We start from the raw sequence: 17,171 nt of genomic DNA on the forward strand, positions 1-17,171 counted from the left end.
CCACAATGAATTAGAGTAGAATATGAAGAAAAACATAAATAGAAAAAACATTTAACAGGTAAAACTAGATTAGAAATGGTGTTATTTCAGGTACTTTTTGTTTTATTGGAATCTATAAAGTGCACATATGAGGCTATAATATAAAATGCATCTTTTACTTTAAGTCTTGATTAACAAAGTTTGAAAAGACACTGGCTTATAGCATCTCACAGATTGTTGGCTGTATTCTAAAGCTGTGTTTGTTTGTTTGATTCTGGTTTCAGAACATAAAGATAGTCTGTATTCTGATTTAGTCACAGACGAAGAAAAAGACCTGGCTATGTCAGAGGGTAAGTCAGTGGACTTAGAGACACTCTTTGCAGTGCTGAGAGTCATGGTTGTCAGTCATGTTGTCATTCTTTGAGAATGCTATGTAGTCAGAAGATCATAGTCCAGCAACCAAAGTCATTCATAAGTTACTTTCTGTTTCTTATACTTCCTAAACAATTTGAAAGTGAGATAAAAATGCCAGAATTTTTTTTTTTTTGCATATTGAAACTGCTTCCACATCACTCTCAATGTCAGTCTCTCCCAAATTACTGTCATCTCAGCTCTAGCCCTTTGTGTCTTATCTTTCTCAACTTTCCCTTTTCTACTTAGTTGTTTACAAAGTCCAGATTGGCCAATATGGTGAAACAGGATCTTCCTCAAAAGGCTGGTGAGAACAAGAGACTGGGAGTACCAAGTCAGAATTCTCTTTAACAGGAAAAATCTGGGAATATATAAGGGTACTTCAAATGTTCATGGAAAAATGAAATTAAAAGATAAGTTCAGGCCGGCGCTGCAGCTCAATAGGCTAATCCTCCACCTGCGGCACCGGCACACTGGATTCTAGTCCTGGTCGGGGCGCCGGATTCTGTCCTGGTTGCCTCTCTTCCAGGCCAGCTCTCTGCTGTGGCCAGGGAGTGCAGTGGAGGATGGCCCAAGTCCTTGGGCCCTGCACCCGAAGGAGCACCTGGCTCCTTCGGCAAAAGGAGGACCTTTCTCTCTGTCTCTCTCTCTCACTGTCCACTCTGCCTGTCAAAATAAATAAATAAATAAATAAATAAAAGATAAGTTCATTTTGGAGCAAAAATTGAAATCTATGCATAATTTTCTGTACCACAAACTTTTTGAAGACCCTTAGTATATTGTGTATTCATATATATTTGACATTTATATATATGTATATATATTTTTGCAAATATATAGAGAAGCTTGTATATTTATCTGCCTATGCAAATCATGTATCAAAAACAATAATCTATTTCTACATTTGCTACTTCTCTTTGCGAAGAAAGAAGCTGTATACAAGGAAGCTGACAAGCACCAAGAAGTTACCCAGTGATTTATATTGTTGAGAGCTAAGGTTTCATAGGGAAATCATAAAAAGGCTGCACTGAGCTGTTTGGCTGGACATCTACAAGCTCTTGATGTCCACAGGATCATGGGCGAGCCATTCTGTGGGATTGAGGCCCCATAGAAAATGCCTAAGAGAGCAAAGCAGTCAGAGAAACTTAAGAGTGAAACGAACAAGCTAAGAGAAAATGAGAATAAATGTAAAGATCGATGTGTTTTAAATCCTAACGACCATTCTTTTCATTCTCTACTTATTGTAGTGGATTTTTTGGATATGATTCCTCAAACTACCTCTGAAAAACTTCTTCAAGAATCCATCAATGGTAGGGGATAAATGTTAATGAATATTTTCTTATTCTACAATGGACTTGGGTAGTAGAGGTGTGGGGAGCAACTCGGACTAGACTAAGTTACTGGAATTAAGACTTGTTCTATGCATCTGCTCTCCCACAATATGGCGCTGGGAGAGAAGAAAACAGCTTCTACGCAGCTGCTTCTTGCCAACTTGAGTGATGACCTCCAGGAGCTGATCCTGCTCCTGATTGGAGGAGAGCAGCGTACTCGGCGTGTGGGCAGCTGAGTTGGGATTGGTGGAGGAGGACTATAAAGGAGGAGAGAGACAACATGCACCAGGAACATCTAAGGGGAACATCTAAGGGGAACACCTGTGCAGCCCCCGAGAGAGCCGGCCGGCGGTGTGCCGCTCCCCTGCGGAAGTGGGGAAAGTGGCCAGGGGGAACCGCCCTTCCATGGAGGTGGAAGGGACGGCAGCCAACCCGGGAAGAACCAGCAGCAAACCCGGGGAGGGCCGAGCAGACAAAAGAACAGCGCAGGGTCCTGTGTCGTTCCTCCACGAAGAGGGGGAGCGACATAGAGGGTCTAGTTTCTTTGCCATACAATTCTTTTTGCACTTTCCCCTCACCTCCCCATGGAGTCAGCTTTTCTCACCAACTCTTCTGGAACAGAGTTTCCTCTTTTATAACCAATGCGATGGCAATAAGAACTTAATGGTTCCCTCAGAGTGAGTAACTCAGAACATGGACACAAAGACAATTAAAATATACAACTGAACCACCCCAATATTTTATGAAAACATACGATGTAGATATCTTCATGACTGACCATTCAGCATATCCACCCAAACTTCCACACTTCCATTCAAATGTCCAGTAAAACAAACATGACCCAGTACATCTTCCTTTCTGAAAATGTACAGCAGGATGGGTTTTGGAATGGGGTTAAGCATGTGGAATTAGAATTGGTGCGCAGAGGAGAAGCAGGGGCAAGAAAAGAAATGGAGCTGGGAATATAGCTTCATATGCAGTTCAGAGTGAGAAGCCAAGGGAGACTGCACACAGAAGTGGCATGATGTCAGGAAGGAGGCCAGAAGTAGTTCTGCTGTATGAAAACACCTAATGATGATCTTGTAGTTTTATTTCCCCATATATTTCCTCTCCCAATCAGATTGAATATAAGAATCCAATAAACAGAAGGAAGAGAGGAGCAAAGGAAAAGCTAACAACAACAAAAGCTAGAAATGTGTTTTTAAAATACTTAACAGCTTTTCATTTTTCTTCCTTTTATAGACTCTGAAGGCTAACTATGAAACACTAGCAGATCAACTTGGACCAAATATAAACTCATTTAGTAATACAATAAGGGTTCAAAGACCCATGAATGTCTGTATCTGTATTTAGAGCAGAATAATTTGAAAGATTTACTTCAGTCTTAGGTAATGTACTAAGCTATTAAATAAAGTGACAACACAAAAAATGAATTCATTTTTGTCAACAGTAGTCACTCCTGTTTGTTATTATTGCATTTTCTCAGAAATAATTTGTTATCAATGGCTGTTTTTAAAGTATATTAAAATAAAATTGCCCATCATTCCATTGTTACCTGTACTTTCTTCTGAGAGAAGCTGCATCTTCTACCAGCTGTACCCAGAATGTAGGCACACGTGCCTGTGTTTGCTCACATGTTCTTACCGCTTTGGCCTCAACTGATAGGGTCAGAATAGAGTCACCTTGCTCAAAAAGAACCACTAGTATTTTCTTTCTCACTCTCAAAATAACTGAACTGAGACAAATGAGTAAGTTAGTGCCTGAGCCAGATTCATGGTAGCAAACTAGAGAAGACCCCAACGTTCTACCCGTGAGAACTGCAGAACTGGCCAGGTTCACCACCTTCATATGACCTGGCTAGGAACTGTTTTCCCTTGGATTTGCTTGGGACAGTGTCTTTACAATAAATCTCACTGTTTCATTAGTTTAGATTGAATGCATCTCTCTTTCAGGACACCAGAGATGACCTGAAAAACTGAATTTTGAAAGAACAGCATGTTTTTAATCATAAAATTGCATGGTTTAACTACAAATTATACTCTTTTATTAAAGCGGTAGTAGTCAAACCAATATGCTCATATATTTTAAAACTAATAGGACCCCATAAAGATGCCAATTAGGAACTGTCTTGAAAGCCCATGGGTCATGTTAAAAACTGCTGAAACCTATGCTTCCTCTGTATGTTTAAATAGCTCTTAAAGTACAAAGGAGTTTCTGAAGATTCAGGGATGTTCTGGTTCCTTCCACAGTGCTTTACACCATCATAATGAAAGGGATGATTTCAAAACCATGATTGACTTTTGCAGAGTCCCAGAGTTGTCATTGTGAAGAAAGCTTAATGATTTTGTGAAAGACTTTCATTCTGGGCCTTAAACCTACCATTCTCACTGTGGGGTCCTTATCTGAAGGAGTGCGACCACAAAAAAAACAGTAATTGGGTAGGAAATTGAGTGGTGCTCTGCACAGGCACAGGCAGTGGCCCCTCAGCAGGCGGGGCTTTTTCTTGGTAAAATGCAGCCACATCAGGAAGCACAATTCAGACCAAGAAGCCCAAGCAAAACTTCCTGCTGCATCCCCCCTGAATCAGCTAAGTGAATCACTTAGCACCCAGAGCCAGGTGGAAAGGCTGGAGCAGAGAGTAAGCCATGACCACACATCACCTTTCAATACGGTGGTCCTGCTGCATAGTAAAACCTAATGAGTTTCAGATTCTGACCAAGGAGATAATCAGCTTCTCCAGTTGGTGGGTATCTAGGAAGGAGCTGGCCATTCAACTGCATCCCCAACATTCTGTGTTTTCCAGCATGACCATGAACTGTTACATGTTTTAACAACCTATAGGATGAGCAGAATGCTCTAGAATAGACTCTCATAGGAGAATGCAACAAATTGATATTAATCACTATATCTACACACATTCCTACTTAATATAAAATATTCAACTATACTGGGAGGAAAGTATTAGTGTTTCCTATTTATTACAGAAAGTGGTGCCATTTTCAAGAAATTTTTGTTTTCAGTTGATATACTATGTCATATATATATGTATATATATGTATATATAATGGTCCAACATGGTTTTCCCATGAGAAGTAACTTTAATGTTAGGCTACTAAAAATAATTCCCTATGTTCTTAAAATGGTCATGGTAAAGTGATCTGCAAAGATAGAAGGAGGTACCTTTTTCTGAAGTGAAGAGAGAACTTTCACTTTGATTATGGCCTTATCTAAGCAAGGTCAGAGTTTGTGAACTCAAGAGGCTTCCATAGCCTTGACAGCTCATGATAAGAGCCTCTGGCGTCATAAATAAAAGTGTCAATTGTTCAATCAACAACAGGAGTCACTGTGCACTTGCTCCCCTTGTAGGACCTCTGTCAATGTGTTGTGCTATGAGAATTAATGATAAAACTAGTCTTCAAGCAGTACCTTATATTTTGTGTCTGTGTGGGTGCAAACAGTTGAAATCTTTATTTAGTAATATACTAAGTTGATCTTTTGTATATAAAGATAATTAGAAATGAATCTTAATGAAGAATGGGATGGGAGAGGAAGTAGGAGATGGGATGGTTTACAGGTGGGAGGGTGGTTATGAGGGGAAGAACCACTATAATCCAAAAGTTGTACTTTTGAAATTTATATTTATTGGGGCCAGTGCCGTGGCTCACTTGGTTAATCCTCCGCCTGCGTCGCTGGCATCCCATATGGGCGCCAGATTCCAATTCCGGTTGCTCCTCTTCCAGTCCAACTCTCTGCTGTGGCTCAGGAAGGCAGTGGAGGATGGCACAAGTGCTTGGGCCCATGCACTCGCATGGAGATCCTGAAGAAGCTCCTGGCTCCTGACTTTGGCTTGGTCCAACCCAGCTGTTGCATCCATTTCAGGAATGAACCAGCAGATGGAAGACCTTTCTCTCTGTCTCTCTCTCTCTCACTGTCTAACTCTATCTGTCAAATAAAATAAAATAAAAATAAATAGAAGAATCAATAAATATATATTTAAAAATTTATATTTGTTAAATAAAAATTTCTATTAAAAAGATATTCAGTAGAAAAATTAGAATATGATTTGGAGAAAGGCTTTATATGAGTAAGAATAATTATTGCATTGAAATATGAGTTAAGATGTATATATTCTTCTAACTATAGCAAGAACTGTTAGTTCCTCTCCAGTACGTAGTTTCAGGGTTTCTTAATGCCATCAGAACTGGTTACCCACAATGCTATGAACTCTAGATCTGCTACCTCCCTTTGTACATATTATTTACCCTGCCTGGAATGCCATTGAACCTCATCTCACTGATGCCTCTTTGGTCTAACATACACCATAAACCGGTCTTTTCTTTCATTTTTTAAAAATTATAAACAATATTTATTACTTCCTGTTAAAATAGAGTGCTATAGAAATAGAAATATTAAAATAGAAAAGTATGTGCACAAAGAACCTTCTTATATCAATGGGCTTTATCACTTATCCCAGCAGGCTGGGACTGTCCCCACTGAGAGAAAGCTTTCCACCCACTCCTAGGACTTAGGCTGCTCCAGCTTTTGGTTTTGTTTCATGGGCCATAATAATCTTCTCCACATAATTCTGACTTTGGTGTATGTGCTGCCAAAATGAACACCTACAGTTTTACTTTTGATTATTTGCATGCATATAAAAAATCAAAAGCTGATGGCTAATAGGTTATCTATTCCTAGGCATATACACCCTGTCCACTTACACAGATATGGGCCTTAAGTCTACATCACCCTGTGTAAAGCCTAGGATTAGATGACACCATGGAAATCAGATGAATATTTTCAACTAGAAACTGAAAAAAAAAAAAAAAACACCTCCTGAATGGGTTAAAACATGCACAGTGCCTCTAGGGAGAGGCTGAGATTGCCTCTTTAGTGAGAATTTTGGGTGTAGTAGGACCAGCAGTCAGGCAGTAGGTAGCACTCTGGTCACAGGTATGTATGTGCTAGAAGCTACATAGTCATTTCACAAATCCTCTTGAGATCCCTTAAACTGAAAAAAAGTGGATTCAAGTTCCAAAATGGCACACTAAGTTATATAAGTAAGAAGATGTCATTAAGGCAACGAACTGACCGAGTCCATGCACAGAACACTGGTCCACCACCCCCCTCTCCTCACCCTTCAGGACTGCCTAGTCCAACCCACTGCTCCTCATCGGCGACAGCTTCCAGCACCCAAAAGCCTTGAGCAACCTTTAACCTCACAAGTTAAGGATAGCTCAATTAAGAAACTTCATGACAACTTCAAAGTCAAGGAAATGAGCCACATTGACTGGGAAGGTTCAGATCATCACTGCGTTGACACCCTTTATACAATGATATGGATTCCAGCCCTTAAGGCATTCCGATCTGGCTGAAGAGCCCATGAGGGTATTTTAGGCATGGAAAGCCAAGACACTCTGGCAAAACAAACAAACAAACAAAACAAAACAAAACAAAACACCTAAATGGAAGATCTCTGTGAGTGAGATCCCAGTAGAAAGAACAGGCCATCAAAGAAGGAGGTACCTTTCTCTGAAGGGAGGAGAGAACTTCCACTTTGACTACGACCTTGTCTAAATAAGATCGAAGTCAGCGAACTCAGAAGGCTTCCATAGCCTTGGCAACTCATGACAAGAGCCTAGGGTGATTACTGATGCCATAAACAAGAGTGTCAATTTGTTAAGTCAACAACAGGAGTCACTGTGCACTTACTCCTCATGTAGGATCTGTGTCCTTAATGTGTTGTCCAATGTGAATTAATGCTATAACTAGTACTGAAATAGTATTTTACACTTTATGTTCTGTGTGGGTGCAAACTGATGAAATCTTTACTAAATATATACTAAATCTATTTTCTTTATATAAAGATAATTGAAAATGAATCTTGGCCAGCGTCCCGGCTCACTAGGCTAATCCTCTGCCTTGAGGCGCTGACACACCGGGTTCTAGTCCCGGTTGGGGCACCGGATTCTGTCCCGTTGCCCCTCTTCCAGGCCAGCTCTCTGCTATGGCCAGGGAGTGCAGTGGAGGATGGCCCAAGTGCTTGGGCCCTGCACCCCATGGGAGATCAGGAGAAGTACCTGGCTCCTGCCATCGGATCAGCGCGGTGCGCCGGCTGCAGCGCGCTGGCCGCAGCGGCCATTGAAGGGTGAACCAACGGAAGGAAGACCTTTCTCTCTGTCTCTCTCTCTCTCTCACTGTCCACTCTGCCTGTCAAAAAAAAAAAAGAAAAAAGAAAATGAATCTTGATGTGAATGGAATGGGAGAGGGAGCGGGAGATGGGAGGGTTTCAGGTGGGAGGGAAGTTATGGGGGGGGAGCCATTGTAATCCATAAACTGTACTTTGGAAATTTATATTTACTAAATAAAAGTTTTAAGAAAATAAAAATAAAAAAATACTAATAAAAAAGATATGATTCCTTCATCCCAGATCAGCTCCCTCAGCACATCTTGGAAACCAGGGCCTTTCCTTTCTTAGGCAACCTGTTACTTGTTTCTATTTCATGGAAATGAAAATTATGGGTCTCCAAGAGACAAAAAATTGGATAAAGAACATTTTCTTCCCTCTATTACCTTCAGATGTAAGTGTGAAATAATAGTATGTATGACTTCCATTTGCTCCTGTGCTAGCCTTGAAGTGAGAGCATCTTTAACTCTAAAATGGTCTTGGCCCAGAGTTGAATGCTTGTTCATTCTGCAGAGGACACAGAAAGGTTACCCAAGCTTGCATCTGAGCTTCTGGAAGCAAACTAGTAACTTTTCCAACAGTGAGCAGCTGCTATGCCCCTCATTTTAATTTCTTCTGGCCAGAAATTATGAACATACAGAAATCTATAATAAAAGGGTTTTTTTTTTCACATCATTGGTACAAAGAAGCATGACTTCTATACAAAGGAGCCATAAGCAAGGGTGGGCAGTCTCCTTCTTTCTTGTATGTGTGCCACCTATCTCTGGGAGAGAGTACACAAACTCTATTGTGTCTTGTTCAAGAACCACACACAGGAGTCACACTCATGCAATACCATCAAATCAAGTTTTCATCCATACCTCCATATTTGCAAGATCCGGTGATGAGCTGTCGATCTTTATGCTTTCTCTCTCCATAATAAAATCATTTTGTTTCACTTGCCTTCCAATATTTCCCTAGGAAAGAGAAGCAGAATTACAGCTGGCAAGCCTAGATAATGCAGATGCCTTGTGTAAATCATCACCCTTCATGTGTCAAGCTGAACAAATGCTGAAAACCTCTGAACTAGAAAATTAGTACTTCAGGTCCAAAGTTCTGTAACAACAGTCCCATGCTTTCTTGACCTATCAGCAACACCTGACATATATCTTAGCCCTTTCAAGATGCTATAGCAAAACACAACAAACTGGGTGGCTTATAAACCACAGAAATTTACTTCTTGCAATTCTGGAAGCAGAAAAATACAAGTTCAAGGTGCCAGTAGATCCACTGTCTGTTGAGAATTCATTAATTAGTCCATGTACGGTGCCGTATCACTGCATCCTCACATTTGGAAGGGGCAAGGCAGCTCTCTGGGACTTCTTTTATAAGGACAAATACTCACTTCCGTCATGACATAATCACATCCCAGAGGCCTCACCTCCTAAAACCATCATGTTGATGATTAGGCTTCAACATATGGATTTCATGGGGGACAAAAACATTCAGAACATAGCAACATAGTTGATCACTTCCTTACCTCAGATACACCACTTCACTTTCCTTCCAGGATATGACACTTATGGTTTCCTTCTTCCTTCATCCCTATGAATGGTTCCACTCTCTGGTCTCCTTTGTTGGCTCCCCTTCTTGTTATCTTTGTAATGTGGGAGTGTCCCCCAAATCTGTCCTTGGTTTTCTTCTCTATTTGCACTCATCTTTTAATGATCCCATCCAATCCTATGGCTTTACATACCATCCATATGCAGATAATTCTCAAACTAACATCACCAGACCAAATCTCTTCCAAACCTCAGAGCTCTCTATCCTATTTGAGATATGTACTTAAATGGTAACAGGCAAATAAAATTCCAGAGTCTTAATTCATAATTCCAGCATCTCCCATCTCAAACATGCTCCTCCACAAAATCACAATAAAGAGGAATTTGTCCTTCTGTTTGCTCAAACTAAAACACTGGGAGTCATCCTTAACTTCTGTGTGTCTTTCATTCTGCATCCCATCACAGGAAATCCTGCTGGTTCTACCTTCAGAATAATCTTCTGAATTTACCAGAAGTCAGTCTCCACCATAACTTTATTTGAGCATCTAATATTTCTACTCGGGATTATTGCTGAGCTTCCTAAATCAGCTCTCTTCTTAGATATTTCATCTCTTAAAGACCATTCTTAATATAGTAGTAGAAATGACACCCTAAAACATGAATCAACTTATACTGCTCTGTTCAAAAGCCTGTGAAGGCTCTCTACTTACTTCAGAATAAAAGCCAGAATCCTTACAGGGACCTAAAAGGCCCTGTAAGCTCTTTTCCCACCCCAACTTTTCATCTCTCTGATGTACTCTGCTACTACCATCCCCATGCTCACTCTGCCTGAGCCACAGTGGTCCCTTGGCAGTACTCTTTCTGACAGGCACATTTCACTTCATAGCATTTGCTGTAGACACTCTTTCTTTAAGTGACACTTTCCCAATACCTTTACTTCCTTCAAGTTTTTGCTCAAATTTCACTTTGTTGGTGAAGGCTACATGTACCCTGCTAATTTTACCCTGCAATCTGTCTCTCTCAACAATGTTTTATTCCATAGCACTCACAATAATACATTATTGTTGTTTGTTCATATATTACTGAATATTGTCTATCTCCTACACATGAATGAAAGATCCAGAGTGGCAGAGATACTCCCCTGTTCTTTGGTACTTTCTAAGCATACAGAATAACACTAGCGCAAAATTGTAATCAATATGTTTTTGATCCCTCTTCTAAATTCCAACAATCCTCATTGCTTTTCAAACTATAAAGTAAAGAGAATGTCAATAAGTCTCAAGGAAATAAATGAATTATACCAGGGTGATACAAAAAAAATTCCCACACCAAATTATATTTTCACCTTTGCAGTATTGTTAAGTGTAGTTTGAATACACCATTAATGTTCCTCATATAACCAAACCAACAAGACTAGTAATAGAACAGGAATGCCAGTGTAACCATCTTTGATTTAAAATAGAAGTACCAAAGATACCAGATACACACATCTCTAATGGTACATTCACTTCCTGTATAAGCTACATGGAAGCACAAATTATAATCAGAAGACTAGGAGTCAGGGGTATCTTATTTTTCGAATGCAATTAACTTGTACCTCCTCAACAGAACCATATCCAGACAGACGCTTGAGATCACATGCATGGCGTACTTTCCCTGCACAACAGCAACTAGCCTCTCTTGACTCATCAGTTCGGTACATATCCTGAATGTTTCTCTTGAGTGATGGATTTTGTGGTGGGGGAAGCAGGCACTTAGGATACAAGCAAAACAAGATAAAGGAGCTCTTGTTCCTGCATTTGTGGAGTTTGTTTTCTGATGAAGACGATAAATACTAAAGAAGTAAACGTAAAGAATCACGATGAACATTGATTGTGCTAAGGGCTATGAATAAAATGGAGCAATGTGTGAAAGCTACCCCAGATACAGTAGTCATGGAGGGCCTCAGTGGAGTCAGAAGAATGAATAGGAGGCAGTCATGAGATGAGCTGGAAGAATTCCAAACAGGGCCCATAGTAAATGCAAAGGTCCAGAGTTGGGGTTAAGAGAAGGGATTAGTATGATTAGTATGTTTTTAAACATAAGAAAGAAGCCAGAGAGCATAAGTACAAAAGAGAAATGAGATGGGCTTGGGGAAAGAGGTAGCTCATGGAAAGTTTCACTAAGTATTGGTTGGTATTCTGTATTTTGAAGCTACGAGCAAGTGTCTTGTGAAGGCAAAGTTAAATGCCTATGAGAGCAAATGCAAAGATACATATAGGAAACTATTATGGATGTCTAGGCAAAGGATTCTACTGGCTTAAACCAATGTAGTGGGGATTGGAAGTGCCAAGGAAATGGAATCAGTTAGGCTCCCTCACTGTCTTGGCAACCAGCAGGCCCTGAAGACAACACATTTTCTGCTAGTCAGCAGGCCCAAAGGCTGATACATTCTCTGCTCTGTAACTTCTTGGCCCCCTGCCACTATTATGTGAGCATATGTAAGAAACTGAGGGCAGAGCTGGGTGAAGACGCCTCTGCTGCGGTTCACCTGCTGCCAGTATCCCAGAGGGTACGTTTCCTGTGAACCCTCACCAGCCACTGTGAGAATAAAAAGGATTCTACATAAGGCTCTGAAGCTTTTCTTTGGCCTGTCTGAATCCAGACTTAATCTTCTTAAAGCCAAGCTTCTGAATTACTGGAAGAAGTGGAATATGTGAAATATATTCTGAAGGTAATGCTCAAGGGATTTGACAGAGGAATAAATGTAGCAAGGGGAATAAATAGAAAGGAGAAATCAAAGATTACTTGGTTTTGATTTGAGCAATGAGGTGAGTGGCCATGCCATTTCTTGAGATGTAAAAGGAGAAGGGAACAGATTTGAGGACAGAATAGAAAAATCAAGAGTGTGTCAATTTTACAAACAAATGGCAGGGCCAGCGCTGTGACGCAGTGGATTAACGCCCTGGCCTGAAGCGCCGGCATCCCCTATGGGTGCCGGTTGTAGTCCCAGCTGCTCCTCTTCCAATCCAGCTCTCTGCTATGGCCTGGGGAAGCAGTGAAAGATGGCGCGTGTCCTTGGGCCCCTGCACCCATGTGGGAGACCTGGAAGAGGCTCCTGGCTCCTGGCTTCGGATCGGCACAGCTCCGGCTGTTGCGGCCAATTGGGGAGTGAACCATCGGATGGAAGACCTCTTCCTCTCTGCCTTTCCTCTCTCTGTGTAACTCTGACTTCCAAATAAATAAATAAATCTTTAAAAAAAATGGCATTATCAAGTTATCAATGAATGTATGGTTCAGAGGAGAGATTAAGGCTCGCGTTAGTCAATTCGTGGATCACTTGCTTAAAGGTGTTAATAGACATATATCATGTGAAGAAAGAGCAGGGGAGGGAAGGCAGTCAAAGACTTTTCTGGAAGGCATGCACCCCAATATTTAAAGGTCAGGTCTACAAAGAGGAGCCAACAAAGGAGACACAGAAGAAATAGACTTCAGGTTGGAGGAGAACCTGTAAAGACAAAAAGAGACTATTTTAAATGTGTAGGTTTCAAAAGATATGGTAAAGAATGAACAAGTAAATAAATATATCAATACGTTTGGAAGCCATGGTCATCCATATTGGAGAACAAAACAAATATGGAATGGGGGAAGGAAAGGAGGAACCCTGTGGCTTTGGATTGTTGGATTGAATTTAAAGGTATAAATATTGAGCTTTAAAAAAGACCAAGACAACAGTTGCATCCCCATAGTAGTAAACACCTTTTACACCCAGATTTTGGGTTCTAAACCATTCTCCTCTGAAAAACCAGGCTTTGTTAAGAAATCATTGATTCTAGGACTAGGACAGACAAAGTATATGATAAATCTGTAACATCCCATTGAGCTAGAATATGGGAAAATATTTCCCCTCCCAAAAGATGATAGGATAAGATGTGTACAAAGGTTACAGACTCTACCCTCTAGAGATAACACCCTCACCAAGTGCATAAAGGTAGTATCACTCAGTAATTAGATAAACTGACATCATGTGCCCACTAAATTAATGCACTCAGAAGGACAAAGAATCTGCCATATTTTAACAAAAATATTTTACAATGTTTGTCCAATTGTGAATTAAATCTTTCTATTGCATTTTCTGGCTGGATTTTTGGAATATTTTTGTATGTGTAACTTGTTCTGCAGGCTATAACCAAGGTCCTGAAACAAGAAGCAGAATATGTAAAACAACTGGAAAAAGATACATGTTCACCTAGAAAGTCAGCAAAGTTATACTGATATATCTAGAAAAATTAATTTATATTTAGAATAAATAATATTAGCTGTTGTGGCAGGCATTTGGTGCAGTGGTTAAGACACAGCTTGGACACCAGCACCCATATCAGAGTGCCTGGGTTGAGTCTCAGCTCCACTTCCAATTCGTGGTTTCTGCTAAATGCACTTTGGAGGCAGCAGGTAACGGCTCAAGTACCTGGGACACTTCCATCAACATGGGAGACCTAGATGTAGTTCCAGGTTTCTGGCATTTGAAGAAGGAACCAGTTAATGGGAGCTCTGGCTGTCTCTCTTATCTTCCTGCCTTCAAACGAAATGTAAATAAATAAATAAGTATGTAAAAATAATGATTGGCTTTATCTTCCTTGATATGGATTTTCTGTTTGCTATTAAGTAAATTTTAGCAACTAATTTTTCTTCCTAAAAAATAGTTCATCGGTCCAGCACTATGGTTCACTTGGCTAATCTTCTGCCTGCAGCGCCAGCACCCCGGGTTCTAGTCCCAGTTGGGGCGCCTGGTACTAGTCCCGGTTGCTCCTCCTCCAGTCCAGCTCTCTGCTGTGGCCCAGGATGGCAGAATAGGATGGCCCAGGTGCTTGGGTCCCTGCACCCACATGGGAGACTGGGAGGAAGCACCTGGTTCCTGGCTTTGGATTGGCGCAGCACCGGCTGTAGCAGCCATTAGGGGAGTGAACAAACAGAAGGAAGACCTTTCTCTCTGTCTCGCTCTCACTGTCTATAACTCTATCTGTCAAATAAAAAATAAAAATAAAAAAATTGTTCATCAAGTAAATAAAGACATTAAATTGTCCTGTAATTTCCATAAGGGATTATTTACACATTTTGGAGTATTAATGTATCCAGCCTCCTCTTTCTCTGCTGGGAGTTACAGTCTTTAAATGTTTGTATAGCAAGTGAACAACACATTGACTGCAGGAATCAACACCATTGCTGACTCTCAGTAAGGAGCCACTGCCCAGTTTCTGGCTGGTATGGAACCTGTGATTGTGTAGGAATAGCAAACTCTCTTCCTACCTCCTTCCTCAAGATGGAGCTGTTTCAGAAGGCAAGGCAGGTCTCAATTACCATTGGGGATTTACAGAGACTACCACCACGCTAGCCAGAAAAAGAAAAAAAACTCTCCTCCATCATTTATGATGTTATAAAATCACAATAACTAGCTTAGATCTACAACTCAAAGCATCTTATGAAAAGAAAAGAAAAAGTGAAACAGTCTTAGAGTGACTAGGTCTGCCTGAGCTTTAATGAGTGGGTACAATAGTACCTAAAAAGTTTCAGTTAACACAAGTAAGTGAAACCAAAAGAGTTCTCAGATCTTTTCTGTAAGCCAGGCTAAGAATTTGAGACTATCAATTACTCATTTGCTTAAATTAGTTTCCAACGTAGCCTAGTTTATTCTTACATGCTTAAACATTTGATGAGTTAAGTATGTTATTTACTGGAATTTCAAGATGTTTGTTGTTGTTGTTGCTACCAAGATTCTTAATTTCACAAAACTACTCAGTGCCAGAAATCTGATTAAATCTGAACATGGGTAGCATTCAGAAAAACACTCAAACTTCACTTCATTGTCAATATCTCAGGTGCTATGATAGGTGTAGATGTAGATAAAATGTAATATAAAACTTCTGAACGTCATTTCAACTTCGAGTCTGCAGTCCAAATAAACATAGATTTTTGTGTGAGATAGACTTGTTCTCTTTCTAGATTTGTCTTATCTGTTCCCAGAAAACCAATACTGTTTATATAAACAAAGACAAGTGGTAGATTGCTTGCCCCCAGTCTTGCCCATTACTAAGTAATTTTCATAATAAATTTCCAAGGTTTCAGTTTGTAAGAAACCAGTACTGTGATATTAACACTTTTCGAAAAGAAAAGAGTAAATTGATTATTCTTGAACACCATACTCCCTTTTCAAAATTGGCTTTTGTGGTGGAATATTCTAGAGAAGATTTGTGGCTACTTATCACAGTTATTTTAAGTGTATCAGTTGGGACTATGGACTCTTGGACATTTGGGTTCTCCAGGTATTGCTTAGACTAACACCCTGACTTTGGGTTCTAACAGTTTGGATTTTTGTTAAAATCAACTATTCCCTTCTAATCAGACTGAGGACATGAATGGCCACATTCTAAAAATATGGTTCATATGACAGCTCTTTTAAAACTCTATTAAGATTAGAACAGATTTATTTTTAACCTAAACACCTTTAGAAATAAGGTATTTTCAGAATACAGTTAAAATGTAAGAGGAAATGTGCATCCACACAGCTAACTACGGACATGCCTTGCACAATGACATCTCAGTCAATGATGAATGGCATAAACAGTGATACCATAAGATCATAATGCAGCTGAAAAGCCCTACCACTTATATTTTACTGTACTATCTCTATGTTTTGAATGTTTTGATATACAAATTCTAATAATTATATTACAGTTGCCTACACTGTTCAGTGGAATAGCATGATGTATATATTTGAATCCTAGGAGAAATAAGCTACACCATCCAGCCTAGGTATGTAGTAAGTTACACCATCCAGGTTTGTGTAAGAGCACTCTGATGTTTACACAATGAAGAAGTCACCTAACAGTGACTTTCTCAGGATGTACCCCCATTGTTAAGTGATTCATGCCTGTATTAGGATCCTTTTGAAGACATGCATTATGTTGAATACTTTTTGAAAATACCATACTTCTGTAACTATAAAAAAGAGTAAATAAAATTAATTAGATTCCCTTCCTAGGTCACTCTTACCTTGGTCGGTTTGTAAAGTAGTCATTACCTGGGATATAGAGTTCCTCTAAGTAGTTCCTAAGCTCCATGGTAACCCTTGCTCTCAATAGCACCTAGATATTTCTCTTGCTTCTACACTTGAAACTAATACAGAAATAACCCTTTGAAACAGAGATGTTGGCATGTCTTTAAATGATTCACGATCTTATTACTAATGAATGTACTTCTGTGAGCACTTAAAAATGGTGCAGGCTCAAATGTTACAGTTTTGAAGGCAGTTGCTGGGCAGTCAGAACAAGAAATGAACTCTACATGGGAATGCCACATTGGAAATCTGTAATTTCCACATTTTTTCCCTCTCCTGTCATACAGAATGCTTGACTGAAATGCTTCTCCAGGGGAACTGAAAGGTAAGGACCTGGTCTGGGTGTAGATAGATTGTATTCAGTTGTACTGTTGACTGGATGAAAGCCAGACATTTCTATGCCCACCTAGGAACTTCAGGCAGAGCTGGGGGGAGCATTTCCACTTCAAGAGTTTTGCTCTTTTATTTTGGTAAAATGTTAATTATCTTTCCATAAAATTTTATATTTTAACTTGTTCATTTGAGGGAAAAATATTATTAAATTTGAGTATTATGCAACTTTTAAAAACTTTTTCAAATGCCCATGTGAACGAATAATGCTGCTTTTTCTTAGAACTGAATAAGGCTGTCAT

General features: G+C 39.9%; 1 protein-coding gene across 3 annotated transcripts in view; it reads left to right on the forward strand.

The window, feature by feature from the left end:
• MDH1B (malate dehydrogenase 1B) overlaps window positions 1-3,154 on the forward strand; it is a 28,296-nt gene extending 25,142 nt beyond the window's left edge. For all 3 annotated transcript variants that reach the window (XM_008259043.5, XM_070070310.2, XM_089329976.1), the window contains 3 exons: window positions 264-329; window positions 1,638-1,700; window positions 2,964-3,154. In XM_008259043.5, coding sequence (XP_008257265.3) covers window positions 264-329; window positions 1,638-1,700; window positions 2,964-2,977 — 143 coding nt within the window. In that variant the 3' untranslated portion in view covers window positions 2,978-3,154. The remainder of the gene's footprint in view (window positions 1-263; window positions 330-1,637; window positions 1,701-2,963) is intronic.
• The last annotated feature ends 14,017 nt before the right edge of the window (window positions 3,155-17,171 follow it).

This window comes from Oryctolagus cuniculus, chromosome 3, assembly GCF_051225735.1.
Source record: "Oryctolagus cuniculus isolate XC-2025 breed Fujian yellow rabbit chromosome 3, ASM5122573v1, whole genome shotgun sequence".
Classification (NCBI taxonomy): Eukaryota; Metazoa; Chordata; class Mammalia; order Lagomorpha; family Leporidae; genus Oryctolagus; species Oryctolagus cuniculus.